The sequence below is a fragment of the Sminthopsis crassicaudata genome, chromosome 3 (genome assembly GCF_048593235.1).
Source record: "Sminthopsis crassicaudata isolate SCR6 chromosome 3, ASM4859323v1, whole genome shotgun sequence".
NCBI lineage: Eukaryota > Metazoa > Chordata > Mammalia > Dasyuromorphia > Dasyuridae > Sminthopsis > Sminthopsis crassicaudata.
Genome location: NC_133619.1, coordinates 456,551,814 through 456,572,976, shown reverse-complemented (window position 1 = coordinate 456,572,976; position 21,163 = coordinate 456,551,814). Strand labels below are relative to the sequence as shown.

The following is a 21,163-nucleotide window of genomic DNA, read 5'->3' as shown; positions in this document are numbered from 1 at the left end:
ATATGGTGATAGGCCTAGAGTCAGGAAGACCAGAGTTCAAATTTAGCCTTGGATAATAAGTAATTATGTAACTTTGGGCAACTTGATCTCTGCCTACCTCAGTTTCCTCAACTATAACATGGAGATAATAATAACATTTACCTCCCTGATAAATGAGAATCAGATGAGTTATTTGTAAACTTCTTAGCACATTGAAAGTGTTTAATAAATATTTGTTCCCTTCCTTTGTTCCCTACTGATTAAGGAAAATCTTGAATTTAATGACCTTTAGGATGAATAATTTTGTCCTTAGCACAAGATTATTGCCTGTTGTAAACAAGTACAGTGGGGCCTTCAACATCACTGGTTTTTTTTTCCCTCTATAGTCAAGTAAACAAATAAATGTGATCAAAACCCCTAAATATGTATCTGCTAAATCACACCTCCTCCAAAGACTTGTAGGATCTCTGGAAGATCTATCGTATCATAAACAAGCATTGATTTATGATTTTTTTCACTTTGGAAAAGTAATTTAGCCATAATAGTCAGTGTCCTCTTCACTTATTAAATATTTATAATGCTATCTGAGTAATTACAGTAGAACAAAATTTTAATTAAAGAACCAAGTTTGAGCTTTTAAAACATGTCATTTCTTAAATTCTTCACAACCTTCAAGAGTATCTTATAGATTCATAAATGCTTGAATCATGTAGAACACTATGAAAAAGCTGCTACTTGTGAATCTAGGGCAGCAAGAGTTACCCAGTAGCCACAGAAAATGTCAATTTTCACTGAAGCTAAAACTGAAAGAAACTTAAGGGACTGAAAGCATTTCTAACATTAAATAAGAAGCTATTCTAGAGCAGAACTATAACTTACCATCTGTGTCATAGAACATCCCTAATAAAATATCATCCTGGCTCTTCCATCGTTTTTTAAAAGTCTCCAGTATAAATGCATTTTCTTCTTCATTATGTATGCTAATCATATCAGCTCCTGAAGCTGTTGAAAGGGAAAAAAATCCATCAGTCCATTTTAATTTGTGAAAGTTTCTTGAAAAATATAAATTATTGAGAGGCAGCATATTAAAGAGGAGGGAGAATTGGTTTCAAAGTCATAAGACCACAGATTGAGAGACTGAAAGGACCTTAGAGGCCTTTGAATCCATATATATATAGATAGATAGATAGATAGATAGATAGATAGATAGATAGATATATCATTTTTTTTTTTTTTACACAGAAGGAAACTAAAATTCAGAGAGATTACTCACCATCATATATCAAGTGGATATCTGAGGTAGGATTTGAACTTAGGTCTTCCTAATTTCAAATATTGTTCCCTTTCCATTGCGCTATGCTATTTCTCTATTATTCTAGTTCCATTTCTGAATCAAATTGATCACGTGATTTTGGGTAAGCTACTTAACCACTCCTTGGTGTTTCAGGAAACCTTCTAAGACAATAAATTGCACAGAGCAGGTACCAGTCTGCATTGATAGAGGAAGTTCTCAGATCTGATATGTGCACATATCTCCACATACATTGATGGTAACATTATTATTAATCCTAATAGCGCAAATTCATGACAGTCATGTTATCTCATTGGTGTAAGGAGGTCCCAGTTTAAGAATTCTCTCAATCAACAAAAATTTCAACTAATCTCTGACTTCATAAAGATATCAGAAGGAGTTGCTTAAGATACACAAAGGTTAAATAACTTGCCCAGAGTCCCAAAGTCATTGTCAGAAATGGAATTCTAACAGATACCCAAGCCCAAACTGTTATTTATTTTATCCTTTCCACACTACTTACTACTTAATTACTATTGTTAATAAAACTAATACATTCATGTTAAAAATATTTTGGTCTTTTTTTTCTTGGCAGTCATTTGTAAGGTAAATTCTTTAGTCTAATCCTATTATCTCCAAAATCACAAATATTCTATTTATTCAGAGTTCCTAATAAAATCATTTCCTTTATACTTCATATCATCTAAATTGATAATATCTAGAAATGTCAGTAATCATAATTCTATCAGGGCAGATTTAATTGAAGCTGGAGATGGAATATGGCAGTAACAGGAAAGCAAAGGAGAATTTAATGTGGATGAAGTCATACCAGGAGAGCGAATGACCAGTCTTTCAGTCCTCTCTCTCAGTTTTTAAGACTCTGGCATAGGAAAGACACTCTATAGGAATGCCATGGCAACAGGATGCTGGAGAGAGTTCCCCCAGAACAATTAGCTTGCTTACAGCCAAAGGTTTGTGGGTGAAGAAAAAGTCTCTTCTGGAAGGAAATGGGCCCCTACCCCTTTTATTAATGATGCTTACTGGTGGCTACTCCCTTTCTGGGGTGACAACCAGGGGCAAAAGGTTACTACTCTGATGATGTTTTACATTCCTCTTCCTTGTAAAAGAAAATTCAAGTTTCTCTGTAGATTCTCAAGGAGAATGCTTAACTAGGCTATAGTTTAGGCTTAACTATCAAAAGATGAGTTTTTCGTCATTATGTATGACCTTGTAGAAGCCAATGGATTTATAATGATTTTTAAATTGTAATCTAATTAAATACTGTATGATGTTAATTTACTATGCCAGGCAAATAAGGCCTTTTTCCATTTTCTTTTAACAAATTACACCATGGGACCTTAGAGAATTCATTTACATAGATAAATAAAAAATTTTGAACAATACATTCCCAATGTCAACCTAGCTAAAAGCTAATGCAGATCTCTAATCTTTCAATAGTTATTCTCAAATCACAAAAAAGAGGCATACAAAATATTTGATAATTATCCTTTAAGTACAATGAAAAAATTAATATTTATTAAAATTAAAGACAATATTTAAAATTAAGAAAAGGTTATTTTTAAAAATCCTACATATAAAAGTAAAACAACAACAGAGAGTTAATATCAGGTAATTCTAGACCAGAGTAACAAAGATAATCAAAGAAAATTAGACTGAAGCTTGAAAAGGTAACAAATAGCCTTAACTAATTATACATTCGATTTTTAACTCATTATTGTTTCTCTCTCTACACTCTTTCCCTTGATAATTTCATCAATTCCCATGGATTCAATTATCACCTTTATGCAGATGTTTTCTAAATTCATTCTTCAGCTCCAATCAGTTTATTATGTTCTAATACGCTGAAGTAAAGTAGAAAGCTGAACAACTTACCATAGTCTGTACACTGATTTCTTACATCCTCAATGTTTCCTATTTTGACTGATGTTTCAAGAAAAATATAACAATTGCTTTGAAATTGAACCCAGGTAGAAGAAGGACAATCTGTATGGAAAAGAAGACACTGTTATAATGAATAAAAGAATGATTTAATGAATTCAGTAAATTAGGGGCATAAACATTTAAAAATGAAATTGTCATTTCTCTTAAGAATTAGTGTAGTTAAGCTGTTATTTCAAAATAAAAGGTTGAAAAATTCTGCCTAAACTGAAAGGGGGGAAAAAGGTATGTTTCTTTATAGTTTTAAAGATGTAGTTTTTATTTTTGTTTTCAAGTAGTGTTCATTTTACAATTAGATATAAATGAGTAAAATTAAATCACTCAAATGCTGGTTGACAGACTCAAGGGAAGCTCCATAAGATGTCACTGGGATAGTGGCCACAGAAACCCTAAGTGTCTTGAATACCTAGTTAGAGGCTAACATGTAAATGTTGACTTATTTTTCAAAAATATATTTTATAACCAATCTTCAGTAACATATATCTGCATTTTGTTACCATTATTCTATTGAAATTGCTCCATTCAAGGTTAGCAATGACCCCTATAGTCAGATCCAATGGCCTTTTCTCAGTTTTAATCCTTCATGACAGTTTTACAACTACTGTTATCCTTGGCTTCAGAGATCCTGTCTTCTGATTCTCCTCTAACTATTCCTCCTTATACTCCTTTCTTGATTATTCTTTGTCCCCTATGCACAAATGTGAGCTTTCCCTAAAGTGCTTCTTTGACCTGCTTCTAAATACTCTCAGCTATCTCTTCTCTTACAATTGAAATTCAGCTTGTTGTAGGGGGAAGATTCTGTTTTGCATTTAGAATAACTTGGAATCAAGTCCCAGATCTCAGACATTCTTTTCTGTGCGGCCATGGAAAAGTCACTTAATTTGCCTGTGCCCTGGAAAGACTTCCTAAAATCTAAGCAGCAAAACAGTTGCTGAACTACATTGATAGAGGAAAGTATCCTCACTAAGAATTCCCAATCCCTCTGAAATACAGGGTTCATTCAAAACAAATTAAAAGAAACATCAAAAGAGAAGGGTAAAAGGATGACCAAATAAAATAAAAAAGAAGAATAAAATAAAAGTTCATTAGTTTGATATTCAAGGACCTTCACTCTAATTCTCCAGGTTTCGTTGAGCCCCTGTAGTTATACTCTGCTGCTTTACCCCCACTTTCTAGCTTTCCCTTTCATATAGTCTTCAGAGTGAATATAAATAATAATTGTTGTTATTTCGACAAGAAACTTTGAGGGTTTTCCCCATCCAGAGTAATTAATTTTTTAAGGTTAAAAAAAGGTCACTCCTTTTCTCATTTCTTACTTAATCTTAATCATTGATTGGGCATGGCCTCAAAGACCTTAGCTTAAAAACAAGTCTCCTACTGTATCCAGCGCCATCTCCAGCTGTACAGATCTATATCTTGCCATTGGATCTAGTTGGCTCTGGAGAAGAAAGTAAGGCTGGTGACTTTGCACAGTCTTTCCTCACTCAAATCCAATGCACTTCTTGCTCAAATCAAATGCACTTGCATACCATGGTATCACCTACCTGATGTCATGGTTGTTGTCTTTTGAGAATGAAGGACGTATAACAAGTTTTCTCCCATTAGAATATAAGCTTCTTCATGGTAAAGGCTGTTTTGTCTGTTTGCATCTGTGTCCCTATCCCTTAGCACAGTGCTTGACATTGTATGTACTTAATACATACTTGTTCTGTCATCCTATCTATATCTTATCTATCCCCAATCCGGCTTCACTCTATTTCTCTAGCCCTCCTTGTTTCTCCCAGACTTTTTCTATGCTTTTATATTAAAATTTACATTATTCATATCTAATCCCTCTTTCTACCTTTTAATGGATAATGAATAATTTGTTTCTTTTAAATCTTTGTTTTCCAGTGCCTTGCCCAATGTCTTGCTTAAAGCAAGTGCTTAAAAAATATTGAAATTAATGTAGAATACAACATTTATGACTGGGGAAATGTGAGAGCAAAATTTAAAAGAAGTATGTCGTATTTTTTTAAATTCAGAAGTCTGTGGGATTACCCATAATGTATTTATTCTTTTTTTTTCTTTTTCTGAGTTAAGTGACTTGCCCAGGGTCACACAGCTAGAAGTGTTAAGTATCTGAGACCAGATTTGAACTCAGGTCCTCCTGAATTCAGGGCTGGTGCTCTATCCACTGAGCCACCTAGCTGCCCCCCATAATGTATTTGTAATGCCTAGTATGGCAATGCCTCATTATTGGAGTAAGGATGGAAATGTGTTGATACTATTATGTGAATTTGTGTGTTAATAATCTTTATTCTAAAGATATTTTTTGATCTCTATACTGGAGGGGAAAGGCCCAAATGTTGGCCACTAACTCATTAGATTGAGATGGAGAGTAAGGAAATTATTTAGAAAGAAAAAAATGAAAAATGTCCAATATTCTTCGGTCCTTGAATGTGTTTCTTAGCTTAGCTCAACTAGTGAATATGGGATTAGGTTGGGATGAGAAACAGACACAAGATAAGAACTAGAGAGAAAATTAGTTTAAGAAGAGAATATGCCATAAACAATCTGTGAAACCATCAAATACTAAGCTACCCTCAAAGGTCTTGCTAACAGTAGTTGTCTAAGGTTAGCTATCTAGAAAAGAGACAACAGGACAGCAAGCCAGAGGACAAGGAGTATGGAGATCTTCAAACAAGATGAGGCCTTAAAACCTGAAAATTTAGGGACAGATGGTGAAGCTGGGTTTGGGGCCTATTTAAGGAAGAATTTCCCCCAATTGGGAATTACAGAAGTTGGAAGGACATAGACATTTCCAATACCTACAGTGAAATATTCCAAAAATGGCTGAGTTGAGGAGCTAAAAAGAGAAAAAGTCCCTGGCAGGCTCCAAACTCCTATATTCATTACTGTTAACTAGAGAACCATATTCAATACCATGTTACACAAAAACCACTAGCAGCTGTTAAACATTTGCCAGCATACCTGTGGGAGGAATCTACTACTCAGAGATGACTTATTCCACTTCTAAATAGTTCTAATTATCATAAAGTTTTCCTTTAAAGTCTAAATCTTCATCTTGGTAACTTCTACTCCTTGGTCCTGGTTCTGCTTTTGTAGCCAAGCAAGTTTAATTCATCTTCCAAATGACAACCCTTCAAATATTTAAAAATAGCTGCCATATTCCCAGAAGTCTTTTCTACTCCATGCTAAATACTCTCAGTTCATTCAGTTGATCCTTATATGGCACAAATGATCTGAAGGGCTCCTAACATCTGGACACAACTCATTTAGCAAGGGCTACCCTAAGTCATATCCAGAACTGATTATAATGTTCTAGATGTGATATAACCAGGGAAGACTATAATGAAACTATCATGACTCCCTCCTTCTGGACACTATGATTCTCTTAATGTATTGCATAATCACATTATCTTTCTTGTCTATTATATTATATTGTTGACTCTTATTGAACTTGCATTGCACTAAAATCCATGGATTTTTTTTTTCAGACAAATTGGTCTCTTCTCAAATTTCTCCCATCTTGTTGTTTTGAAATTATCTTTTGAATCCTATCTTCTTTAAATACTATCAACAAAGATAATAACAATTTGTCATTGTTTTCTATTATCTGCAAATTTGTTAAGAATGTTAGTTGTTTTCATTCAAATCATTGATAAAAATGTTGATCATCTCAGTTTACAATTATATTTTACTGTTCTGAATTCCTATTATACTCATTGGTGTTCCACTTATTTTGCTTGCAGGAGACAATGTTGTTTATTGATATTTAATCTTTTTATGTGCTTTTATCTTTTGTTGGTGAATCATTTCAGCCATGCCCAACTCTTCATGACCCCATTTTAGCTTTCTTGGCAAAGATACTATAGTAGTTTGCCATTTATTTCTCCAGCTCATTTTACAGATGAGAAAACTTGGACAAGTGGGGTTAAGTGCCTCATTCAAGCTCACACAGTGTCTGAGGCTAGATTTGAACTCATGAAGATGGGTCTTCAAGCCCAAGGCTCTATCCACTGTGCCACCTAGCTGAGTATATCTTATTTACCAATTATGGTGTAAGCTCCTTTAAGTTTGGGGATGTGTTTTATACAATTTGTATTGCCTAGAACAAAGCATAGGGCTGAGTGCTTTATAAATATCACCTCATTTAATCCTCACAACACTTCCAGACAGGAGCTATTAGGATCTCCATTTTTTTTTTTTCCTGAGGCAAATGGGGTTAAGTGACTTGCCCAGGGTCACATAAATAGGAAGTGTTAAGTGTCTGAGGCCACATTTGAACTCAAGTCTTCCTGACTTCAGGGCCAGTGTGCCATCTAGCTGCCCCTTAGGATTCCCATTTTACAGCAACTGAGACAAACAGAAGTTAAGAGATTGGCCCCAGCATCATAAAGCTAGGATCTAATGTTGAATTTGAATTCAGGTCTCCTTGACTCTAGGTCCCCACACTCTATACACAATACTACTTAGCTGCCTATATAGTAAAAGCAATAATATCAGTTGACTGAATGATTAGTGACTGCAGTCTTTAACTTTCAAATCAGTAGTGCTTTTCTGAGTTAATTTGCACACTCACAATCTCAAATACACATTGTACATTGTAAAAAAAAATTTAAACATTAATTTAGGGAAGATCTCTTCCAGTAATATCATAACTACTATGATAACATCCCCTCCATATACATATACCTATACACACACATATATATTCCTTACTATGTGCCACTTAACACTATGCTAATTCATAATTATTATCTCATTTGATTCTCACAACAATGTTGGAAGGTAAATATTATGATTTTACCTATTTTATAACTAAGGAAATTGAGGCAGTTTCCTGGGTCACAGCTACCAAGGATCTTAAGCCAGATGTGAAAGAAGACTCCAGGCTCATCACTTTATCCACAGCACTATTTATCTGGACACTAGTTAGTTGTTAGTTATAACTATTATTATTGTAATGAATTTTGCTTTTATAGCTAAGAATAATTTTCAAACTGACTCCATTTCTATAAGCACCTTTACAAGGGCAGTATTGTGCACTGGAGAAAGCTGGCTTCTTGCCAGAAATATTTGGGTTCAAGTTCAAGTAGCTGGGTGACTTTGGACAGGTCAATTATCCTCTCGGTCTTTTGGGCTGAAGTTGCTGAAAAGGTGCTGACATCTATTAGTAGAGGGCATTTCCTCTTTTGAAAGTTCTCTTTACCAAAGAAATCACAAGTATCATACTATCTTTTCAAATGCATCAGTCCAAACATGATTCTTAAAAGTATATCTCTAGGGACCTTCCATAGTATTATGAAGAAATGTGCTAGGTATTTACTCTGTATGTGTGTTTGTGTACTGGCAAATATCACGTATTTTGTACAAGAGAAATGTAAAGAGGTTTCTAATTCACATTATACATAATTTTTCCTGGCTATGGACTGTAACTCTAAAGTTAAAGTTTAATTAAATGTAGTAAAATATAAATTACATATAATTTATAACTTAAAGCAAATAGTATATAATGATACAAAATAATTTAACATAAATATGGAATGTTAATTAAAATAATAACATAATACATTTCATTATATATGAATTACATATAATATTGTTTATTATTAATTATATGACTTGTTTACTATATCATACTTAATTTTAAATCACCAGAAAACTATTCTTCCCAGGAAATTAGCAAATATTTACTAAAATCTATCTTACTGCATACTTTAAACATATGCACATAAACAAGTTGCCCTTCCTAGGCACTTAAAGTGAACTTTTACCTTGGTACAAACAATCTAGGTTTTGATATAATGGCTCTTACTTTTAGCAACTGTTTCAGACAAGAAATGCAAACACTATCTATTTCCCAGAAACCTAGGAACAAACTGTTCTGTGCCTGTTGCCACATAAAATGACTCATTCTATTGCTACAGCAACTCTGAGGCTGCAAGGCAGGTGAAACTTCTCTATTATTTTAACACATGAGGAAATCCATTAATAAAACATGGGAAACAAATAGGACAGAAGAGTTGTTAATCTTAGTAGAGTGCTCAGTTGCCCCTCTTGATGGAGATTCAAAATGAACAAATTTAATCAAATACATTTGACTAGAATATAAAATTCAAGCAGACTATGTAGCAGTCTTAAGAAACCTGCCATCCTAGCCCCAGGCTGGCATAGTGATCTTCACAGTCAAACTGGAATGAATGCATCGGCACTGGACATTTTCTGACAGATTAGAAATGCCATCTTCCACATACACTGCCCCTACAGATACTTAGTAATAAAAAATGTCAACGTTTGCTGGGATTGCAGTCCCAGCTTTTGAGCAAAGACCACCTTCTCCTCCTCCTGCTCCGACTCCTCCGACTCCTCCAACTTTTGTTTTACATTTTAGGAAGTTTACTTCCATCTACTACACTTTATACTCAAGTTTCATATCTATTTAATTATGCTGTTATCTACTCAATGACTACTGGGCGTGGGAGTAGGGAAGTATCAGGAATGAGAAACCATTGATTATGACCTAAAACAGTCTTTAGCTTGAACCTATCCTTGGCCAGAAATTTTTATGGCTCTTTCCAACTTAATTAAAAAAAAAAAAAAAAAAAAAAAGTTTTTCATAGAAAAGTATGTGTACTATACTATACTGGATAGCCAAGTTGGGGATAGGCTGAAATATATATTTTTCTATTAATTTTTTTTTTTCTGAGCTGTGAGAAATCCAAGACCGTTTCATTTGAATCCTATCCTAAAGGCTATTAACAGAAGCTCTTGGTTTAATTAGACTATTTATCAAGAGAAGCAAATCAGGACTATATTTTATGTATTGTTTCTTTAATTAAAATACACAAGGCAAAGTCTTCTTTTGCTGAAAGAGATGGGAATGTATAGCAGCTAATTCATATTCTCTAAATGGAGAGCTATAAGGTTCCTGAGAGGGCATGTGGTCCAAGTCCCTCATTTTGCATAAGAGGAAACTGAGACCTGGGAAGTGACTTGCCCAATCCAAAGCTCTGTGAGTGTGACAGAAGAATGATTCAGGCTCAGAATCTGTTTCCAAATCTTACAATTTTCCCGTTCTACCAAAGTGGCTGCAGAAGCTTTATAATATTTATTGTCGGTATGAGAGTGGTAACTTCTCTGTGTTTTGGCTCCCCCTGGGGGTTTAAACATCTCTTTCCTATGATTAATTTTGCTCAGAAGTTTAGAGAAGTAAAAGAAAACCACTGAATAGTGAATGGAAGAAAAATTAGAAGAGACTGGGAAAAAAATATTTTATTTTATTTGCCTACTTGCCCATTTCTCCTGACTTGTTCTTATCAAGCTCTTTTATAGCTCTAACATTCTATGAAAATCTTCATATAATAAACATACATTTATTCTTATCCTTTCTCCAAGGTTCAGTTTAAATACCAACTAACTGGTAAATCTGCATTCATTCTACGTCCCTTATTCCACAGATAAGCAGAATTAGGTCCAGAGAGATTAAGTGATTTGCTTAGCTACTAAACAAATGAGTTAAGACCTAGTGTCTAGGTTTGCCAGCTTCTATTTGACTACTACACTTTCATCATCCCACCCCAATTCCCCTTAATTCACATCAAAGAATAATATACTGTAACAACAGATTAAAAAACAAAACAACAAAAAAAAACCATCAATAGTGATGATTCTGGAGTTAGTTAAAGCAGCAGTGGATACAGTAGCAATCCCGGAATCAGGAGATCCCAAATTCAAATCTCACTTCAGACACTTAATACTTTCAAGCTGTGTGAGTACCAGTAAAGGCAAGTTACTTAATCCTGACTCTCTTTAAAAAATAGTGATTTTGTAGCTAGAGTAACAGATGATGCACTGGTTAAAACACTGGGCCTGGATTCAGGAGGATCTGGATTTGAAAGTGAACTCAGAAGCTTGGGTGAACTTAAGTGACTTTGAATATGAATTTAGCTGACTGGGCCAGTCCCTTAGGGTGTCTGCCTCTTGTTTTTTGAACTGTAGAATGTGAATAATAAAATACTTGCCTCCCAAGGTTGTTGTGATGATAAAATGAGATAATATTTCTAAAGCACTTAGTACAGTGTCTGGTATATAGTAGGTCTTGAATAAATATTTATTTCCTTCCTGCAAAAAATAAAAAAAATTGTGATGATTCTGGCTTAAATGTTTTTCATTGGCTTTCATACTTTCCTAATGGTATATATTTCCTAGTGGTTTCTCATTATTTATGAAACACTTAAAAAAGGGAAGAGAATAAAAATGAATTATCCAGAATAAACTGAGAATCAATATCATGCTTACATTTTTATAAGGCAGATTACATAATAGCTCTAACACATACATACATAGACATATAAAATATACACATAGATCAATAATACGACTATTTTCAGAACCAAATCAATATGGTTAGTTTACATATACTTAACAAAATTAATGACAATGAAATGCTTATGCTATGTACTGATTCATAAAATTGTGTATTCATATCTCATACTCAAGAGAGTCTAAACAAATTTTATTTTATGTCAGGAGAGTAGTAAATATTTTATATCCATAGTAAATAACTCAAGAATGTCAAACATGAACAATTTATAAAATGCTGTTTATACTGAATAGGATGAGCCTGATAAATCCATAGAAGCATATTCCATATCCATGCCAACAAAAAAAGAATAAAAAATTCTTGTTACATTATTAAGCCTTATTGTTTATAGAAGAAAAATCAACTATAGTTCCCAAATTATCTTCAATAATGAAAATAGTTTCCTTTCTTTAGACTCAAGTTTCTTCAAACTTTCTTCAGCTCAACTTCTCAATAAAGCATTTCCTGGTCATCCCAGCTAGAAATGTTCTTTACCTTTTCTGAACTAATGAGCATCTGTCCTGTTTTTATAATCTCATTTTGCTGTAGCCTGTAGAACTCCAAATTTATCCTCACAACTTCTATTTTTTTCCTCTTACCCCTTTCCATATCTTTTTTTAAACTGAAACTTGACTTTCTTCTAAGAAGCAGATCTCTCACAACACTTTCTTAGAGAAAGGACCGACAAACTCCTCACTATCTTATGTTAATTCCAGACAAACAAGACAGCAGAAAGGAAAATAAGATTATAGAAAACATAGCATAAGATAAAAAATATTACATTATTTGCTTAGAGAGTATTTAGGATAAAACTGAAAGGAGGACAGTAAACAAGTGATAAACTTAAAAGACAAAAGATATTTACTTTAAAAAAATTCTTTCTCATCAATGACCTGGTGCTACTACATTTATATTCCAAACTCACAATCCTCGAAGTGTTGCATAAGTAACTAGAAATGACACCAACTAAGAAAACAATGAGAGGAAGAACTGCTAGCTGGTTGAAACAGTTTTGAGGGTGCTGAAGGATCAACTTGCAAGTTATCTTAAGAAGACAAGCTGGCAAGGCAAAATGCACTTCATTATTAACCCCCAAAAAGTCATTAAGGGAAAATATTGCTAATTATTGAGCTATATACTTATTTTCCCATTTCTATAAAAACTTCAGGGGGCATCTTGATGAAGGTATAAGAAGGAACAAGAGAGGATTTCATAAATGACATTCTACAGCAGACCATATATTTACAGATACACAATTCTCTGAAAAGTACAGAGTATACAAAATTTCATTGTTTGTTGTTCACTAACTAGGGGAAAAAACATGTGATTTGGTAGAGAAAAATGCTGCTTTAATTGCTATGCTTTGACATAGCATGGACCTGCCCATGCCTGTCAAAATCAAACAAAATAAGTATTTGCAAGAAGACTTTGCAAGATTTAAAAACATAGATAATTTTTCTCATCCTTCCTGAGTAATAATATGAAGCAAGGGATAAAACAGGGATATTTATACTTGCCAAATGTGTCTGAACACTATTATAGAGGATGTCCACACATAAAGAATCCAAATGGGAAGAGAGATTGCCTATAGATGCTTAAGTCCTCTAGATGTTCCTATTTGTAGATGACATTGTTTTGATTGCTTCAAACCCTAGAACATCATAGAACCTCGTAAATGAGATCCACAATCACTCTAAAAGTTTAGCCTAACTATTTATAGAAGAAGAAAAAAATCCTAAATGAATAAAGAATATCTATTGTTCAGAATGTGATGTGTAAATAGACAACCCATTGAGTTGTTATATGAGTACATAAATATGCACGTATATATGGAGATGTGTTTACATATGATATATAGGACAGGCATCTGAGATGGATAACAAATCTAGGAAGGAAATAGACTCATATACTCCTTTTGATGACAACCTCTTTGAAGCAGAGGCCGACCTTTTAAAAATATCAACATTCAATTATCTTACTTACATAGCTACACTTAATGGAAAGTCACAGTTTTTGAGGAAATAAAGTTTACAGAGGCTGTAGCATGTTGCCAATAGTTATGCAGGAAAAATGGCATTCAGGATGTCATTAAAGATGTAAGTCCAGTGAAGGAGTTAAGAGGGGTCATGGAGTAAGTAAAAGGAATTATCAATGGATAGCACACGCGCTTGAATCCATGAAATGTTCAAATAATCTAGAGCAAGGATTGTTGATTTGGGTTCCAGAGATCTTTAAGGGATCTGTGGGTAGATTTCAGGGGTCTTTAAAGTTGGATGGGAAAAAAAATTACACCTTCAACATAATTGTTTTCCTTTGAAATCCTATTTTATTTTATGCATTTAAAAATATTGTTCTATGAAGGAGGCTGTAGATTTTATCAGATTGCCATCTCTATGACCCTGACTTCATTAAATCTAATAAATCTATAACCACATTCTGGGAAGTGTTATCATAAAAACACACTTATAAAATTCCTATCTCCTTTCCGTCCTGCTACTGTTTCTGACCTCTGACTCTTGGTAACTCCTACCATCTCATTTCTCCCTCCAGTTCTTGTACTGTTAAGCATCACTATTGAAAGTCAAAAAAATTTGTATATCACAAGATTGAGAGTTGGAAAAGATTTTGGAGATCATCTAATTTAATTCCCCCAGTTTAAAAATGAAGAAACCAAGTTTCAGAAATTAATAATGCAAGTTAAGTAAATCACTACTTGTAGTTCAAATCCAGATCTTGTGACTCCAAATATAGTGCTTACTTTTTTTTTTTCAGACTACATCATGCTGCTATAAATTTTTGCATAATATTATTTGGTGTTCAATGCCACTCAGAAAGTCTTCTTTTAATTCTTATTAAATCCTATTTCACTACTTACAGTTAGAGTTTATACCTTTTCCTTTTTCTTCTTCAAATACTGAACCTCATCTTATCCCAATCCCCAACATCCTGCAGATAGTCCTTTGTGTTATTTCACTAGAACTTAAGACATTCATCAAATTCTTCCTTCTTCTCCAAACTTCTTAACATTTTCTTTTCTTTCCTTCCTGTTTCAAAGGAAAAGGAACCCTACTTTTGACAAAAGGAAATCCTTTTATCTCTTCCTTAATCTCATCCCTTCTTCCTCCTTCAGGAAACAGGTTATAGCTATCATTCACTCACTATCATACACCTCTTCTCTTTCTTTCCATTTTTTTTCTTTCTAACTGTCAAAATACATGCTCAAAATTCTGCTATTCTTAAAAATTTTTTTTCTTTTAAAATTCCACCTCAATCAGTTAATGTCACATTTCTTTCTCATATTTATGGCCATTCTTCTTCATTCACTCTTTTAAATTAAAAATACTAACACACACATATTGATATATTTTGTCTTTATATCGCCTTCATTTGGGCAGCAAGGTGGCCAATGGATAGAATGCTGGGCCTGGAATCTGGCTGCAGACTCTTATTAGTTTTGTAACCCTGGGCTAGAAAGGAAAAAACATTTGATGAATGTCTTAAGTTCTAGGGAAATGCTTCCTTATCCAAACTTCTTGGCATTTTCTTTTCTTTCCTTCCTGTCTATACTTCTCTCCTTTCTCAGAGAATCATCCCTTATAATAAAACATTTTTTTTAAAAAGAGGAAAAAAGTCAGGTTAGCAAAATCAAACAATGTCAACTAAGTTTAATGAAATGTGCATTGTTCCACATCCAGTTTTTCCTCCCAACCTTTGCAGAAAGGAAGGAGTTGCATTTTCTCAATTCTTCTGTAGAGATAATGTTGATCAATAGAGAGATACTGTATTTAATTTCATTTTTTTATTTCTAGTCACATTATTGCAATCATGATGTATACTATTTTGTTAGTTATGATTACCTCAGTTTGCATCAATTCATATGAATCTTCCATGGCCCAGCTTCTTAAAAAAAAGTTTTCTTTACCCAGAGCTTCCACTTTCCCATCACACACTCCTTGACTCCTTGTAATCTGGTTTACATCTTCACTGCTGTAATGAAACTACTCTATTAAAATTCAATAAATACTAAATCTTCAAATCCAATTTGTTCTTAAAGTAGGTTTTCTTTGTCACTTCTCTGTAACATTTGACATTGTTGACTGTGATGTTCCTGAGGATAGTCTCTCCTTTTTTGGCTTTAAAGATCCTTAAGTTTCCCGATTCTCCTCCTAACTCTGAGCCTTTTCTATTCATTTCCTTCCTAAATCTTTAAGATGGTGACTTCCTATGAATCTCTCCTTAGTCTTCTTTTAAACTTTATTTCAACCAATATTATTCACTGCCATGCCTTCAGTTCTCACCTCTAAGCAGATAATTCGCAAATCTCTGCATTTGAACTCAAGCACTTCAGACCAACAACAGTATCTGGAATAATGGAAAATAGCTCTGGAGTCATGGGTTTGGAGTTATAACCTCTACTCTGTTCCTAACAAATTGTATATCTTTGGACAAACCACTTTTAACTTCAATTTCCTCATCTTAAAATGACAGGTTTGGAGTACATAATTTCCAAGGTCTCTGCTCTAAATGTATTATCCTATAAACCACTCATTTAATCATGTTTCAGACTTGAGAGTTTTCTTTGACTCTTCAATCTCCTTTCTTTCAATCACCAAGTCCAGTTGATACTACTTCGATTAAATTCAGCTCATCAAACATGTGTTAAATTCTTATAATGGACAATTAATTCAGACTATTCATTGGAAGATCATACTGAAGCTAACTGATATAATGGCCACATGAGGAGAAGACAGAACTCATTGGAAAAGACCCTGATGTTGGCAAAGATTCAAGGCAAAAGAAGGCAGAGGATGAGAAGGACTGTTAGTGTCTTGGAAACAATGAATATGAACTTAGACAAAACTTTGGACCTAGTGGAAGATAAAAGATCCATAGGGTCATGAAGAATCAGATGTGACTTAACAATAATCATAAAAAATGGGCAATGCCCAGGAGCTAGAAGGACAAAATTGTTTCTAACTTCTAGGAGCTTATATTCCCCATGAGCTATTTAATATGTAAAGAAGAAAATATAAAATAATTTGAAGGGGGAAAGAATACTAATAGATAGGAAGAATCATGAAATATCATCTGTTGGAGATAAAAACAGAACTGAAATTTGAAAGAGGCTAAAGCTCCTAAGAGGCAGAGGGGAGAAACAAATAAATAGCAGCTATTTGCTCAGATAGCCTGTACAAAGGCACAGGGATGGGAGATGATATGCTCAATTTGGAGGAAGACTGACAGGAATGTAGAGTTCTTGAAGAGGAATAATATGAAATGAATCTGGAAACATAATTTGGAATCAGATTATGAATAGCTTTAAATACCAAACCTAAGAGTTCATATTTTATCCTAGAGGGAATAAAGAGACATTAAAACTTCTTAATCAGTCAGAAAGGTTACATGGTCCTCTTTCTCCTTTAGGAAGATATTTTTGAAATTTATGTCAAAGATAGATTGAAAAGTTAAAGAGATGAGAAACAGAGAATCCAATTAAGAGGCTATTAAAATAATATAGGTAAATATAGATAAGCAATAAGGATATGAATTTGGGTAAAGTATTGATTGAATGAATAAATAGGAGATGGATATGAGAGCTGTTGTGGAGTTAGAATTAATCTATATTAGCATATGATTCAATGTATGAAGTGAGAGAGAATGAAGTATTGAAGATAAATTCTGAGATTGCACAACTGGATGTCTGGAAGGATGCTGATGTTTTGAGAAAAGCCAGGTTCAGGAGAAAGAGAATGAGCTCCGTTCAGGACACAGTGAGCTTGAGATTCCTATGGGAGATCAAAATGGAGATATATGGTAGACCATTGGTATTGTAGTTCTACAGCTCAGGAAGAAGATTAAAGTCTCAGTTTCCTCATCTATATAAAGAGGGGCTCAATAACTTCTGAGTTCACTTGAAATTCTAAATCTATGATTCTGTAATCTTATGAGATCCCTGATACACCATTTTTATTGGTTTCCAAACAACTATTTAGGTCAGGTTAGCAAAAAACACTAACAATTTTCTATAGCCCACTAAGCCAAGGTCAAATTCTTAATTTGGCATTGAAGGCCACTCTACTTGTATTCTGTATTACCCTGAACTTCTACCCTTATCTTAAACTATTTCCAACCACACGCTTTATGTTTAATTTGAATATTTAATATCCTTATACATTACCAATATATTTTACTCTCTGGGATTTTTCTCAGTCTTTTTGTTCCTTGTGGAATACCCTGCTGCTTTTTCCCACCTATTGAATACCTTTCTAACACTTAAAAAGTCAAGTCAAATACCAATTCTTTCTGAAAGACTTCTATTACCTCCCAGTGGATAATGATCTTTCATCCCTCATATTTCATCTCTCATATTGATGAGGGAGTCCTGAAACTCTCTCTCACTTTCTCTCTTGGACTTTGGGGGGAAAACTTGAGAAACTCCCTCAGAGAAGCTCTCCCCTGAGAGACCCACCCCAGGGAATCAAGATAAAGGTTTCAGTTTGTTATCTGGATAGGATTAATTGTGTCCAGGACAGCTCCTACTTAGCCAGAGCTGGAGATTGAGATTTCTTTCTTTTTTTCTTTCTTTTCTTTTTTTTTTTTTTTTTTTAATAGCTTCTTATTTACAAGATATATGCATGGGTAATTTTTCAGGATTGACAATTGCAAAACCTTTTGTTCCAACTTCTCCCCTCCTTTTCTCCATTTTTTCCCCCGATGGCAGCTTGACCAATACATGTTAAATATGTTAAAGTATATGTTAAATACAATATATGTATACATGTCCAAACAGTTATTTTGCTGTACAAAAAGAATCAGACTTTGAAATAGTGCACAATTAGCCTGTGTAGGAAATAAAAAAATGCAGGCAGACAAAAATAGAGGGATTGGGAATTCTATGTAGTGGTTCAGTCATCTCCCAGAGTTCTTTTGCTGAGTGTAGCTGGTTCAGTTCATTACTGCTCTATTGGAACTGATTTGGTTTGAGATTGAGATTTCTATCCAACTCTATTGAGTTGGAGATTAGTCCAGGGACATTCATTCAATTAGAAGATTCTCTATTCTGATTTCAACTCAAATTGCTCCCAGCCCCATTAAGAGCTGCCCATATAACAAGCTTCCTTCAACTCAATTCCTTGCAGAGGGCCAAAAGCAGGAATTTTGCCAAGGAACCTCTCTCTCTCCTTGGCATAGCTGTAGCCCTCTGTCTGCTAAAAAGACATTCTCTTTTCAGCTTTACACCCTCTTTATCTTTCTCATCTATTTCCCTAACAGGACCTTATTTATCTCTCTGTTGGGATTTTTCCGCTAGATCTTTACTTATCTGTCAGGACCTTGCCACCGGGAAGTTAGTCTTTCCTAGCAAAGACTAACTAACTTCCCAATGGCAAGTGCCAATAAACTTCTTTTGCCAGTCTAACTTTCGGGTTTGTAAATTAATTTATGAAGGACCTGTGCTGACCAGAAGGAGATTCCCACAATTCCCTGCCCTGCACCAAACCAACCTCATTATTTTTGGCTCCCTGACCAGGAAACAAGGGGAGCTGAACCTCATTACTATTCCTTTATATTATTTTTCTGCTTAGATATTTTATGTTACAATAACCATTCAGGATTCTAGTTTCTTCACGTTTAAAATTAAAAAATTAGGCTGGATTATCCTTAAGTTTTAAAAATTCCCAGTTTAATGCTATCCTGCCATTTGGCTAAGGGTTGGGAGAGATAACCAAGGAAGTTAGATTTGTTGGGACATAATAGAGGGAAAGAAAAGGGAAGGGAAAGAGATTTAAGGCCATAATCTGCCAAAGCACTCCCAATTTTAATTAAATAAATAAGGCCCTCTTTCCACCCCATATTATGTTTAAAATCTTATTTTGATTCAAGTGCTTTAGATATCTAATTACAGAAAAATATTATTATTCCTTTTATTTACATATTTCAAAAATTATAAAACATTGGATATATAGTTAAAAAGAATTAAATATTCAGCACAATAGCTTATATTTATATAGTAATTTGTTATATAAAGTGTTTACTTCCAACTATGATATGAAACAGACAGTATAAGTATTTCCATTTTACAATATGAAGGCTCAATGAAATTAAAACATCTTGTCCAGGATCCTCTGGCAAATGTAGAGCCAGGATCCAAATTGAGATCTTTTTAGTTCATGTCCACTGAATGCTCTTTTCTCTATATCTCACAAGCGTAAAAGTTAGAATTATGAGGAAGAAAGCAGGAAGTTTTTTTTTATTTAGTTAGTTTTGCTCAGTACAAAGAAGAATACCACTCAGAGCTATTTCAAAATGGAACAAGTTGCTTTATTAGTTAATAAGTTGTCTTTGGGAAAAGGTGCTCAAGCAGAGGTTGGACTGTGAGGGATGTTGTAAAGGGCATTTCTAAATTAGTTGAGTTTGTCTTAATTGGCTGGTAAGGTCTCTTCCAATCCTGAGACTTTCTGATCTAATGATTAGAACCCATTTATGCAGCAGTCTACACGTATTTGCAATTTCTTACAACATTCTTGAAAAATAGATAGGTCAGGGATATAATTATCTACGTAATACTCAAACTTTCTATGAGTTCATTAGAAGACATCTAAGAAATAATTCTATACAATATTACTTTGACATTCCTCTTGCTTCATAATATTTGTGATAATTAAGTATTCACAGATTGATAAATCAAGGAATAACTGTTTAAGGACCTGTTAAATTTTTTAAAATGAGTCATGGACCGAAGTCTAAGTGCTTCAAGGTTCTATCAACTGATGCTTCAAAGGTTTAATGTAATATTCTCATAGCAATCTTGGATTTTCAGTCAATTAAAATAAAACTTCCCTTTTGAAAGTCACAAGCAAATGAGAAATAATCCTCAGTGTAGATATTTCTCTAAATGTGAACAAAGGCAAAGGTCATGTCATGTTTTAAATATTTCCTATTTGGTAACTAGCCAGGCTTTTTAATGAGACCCTTTCCCTCCTTGTCCTTCTTTCCCATTACTTTCATTAATATATGGATTTTTTTTCTGCCTCCTATTTGCAGTACAGTCAATGTCTATCTTGCAAAGGATTGATATTTGAAGCTCCAAGAGTTGGGACTGGTTTTCTGGAGGAGTTCTAAAGAGGAAGAATTAGGAAAAACCAAAACAAAACAAACAAAAAACCAAAACAAAAAGGATCTGAAAATGGAGGGAAAAGGAATGGGAAAGAATAGGAAAAAAGGACTAAGAGGACAAGTAACAAGAATAAAAAGAGAAAAAGAAGATGGGGCAATTGAAAGGAAGATAGAAAGATAAATAAAAAAGGAAACTGATGATAGGGAAAGAAGGAAGTGAAAGAAAATGGAATAAGTTGTTCTTGTTATATTTTGGGATAAAAAAAATTGTTCCTTAAGTCTGGGTCCTGAAGGTGTCACCAGGTTCAAGAATCCAGGTGATAGAGATTTTTGAGGATAAGATTAGAATTCTCAAGGAAGTAAATAAGGGGGAAATAAATTAAGTGCTAATTTCAGCCCTTTTATTGTCTTCAGGCCTCTCCACCCCCAAACAAAAGTAGTTTCTTTCTATA

At 33.9% G+C, this 21,163-nt stretch overlaps 1 protein-coding gene across 2 annotated transcripts in view; it reads right to left on the bottom strand.

The window, feature by feature from the left end:
- LOC141562947 (CD302 antigen) overlaps positions 1-21,163 on the bottom strand; it is a 180,514-nt gene that overhangs the window by 20,118 nt on the left and 139,233 nt on the right. For both annotated transcript variants that reach the window (XM_074303320.1, XM_074303319.1), the window contains 2 exons: positions 3,164-3,274; positions 859-981 (listed from right to left, as the gene is read on the bottom strand). In XM_074303320.1, coding sequence (XP_074159421.1) covers positions 859-981; positions 3,164-3,274 — 234 coding nt within the window. The remainder of the gene's footprint in view (positions 1-858; positions 982-3,163; positions 3,275-21,163) is intronic.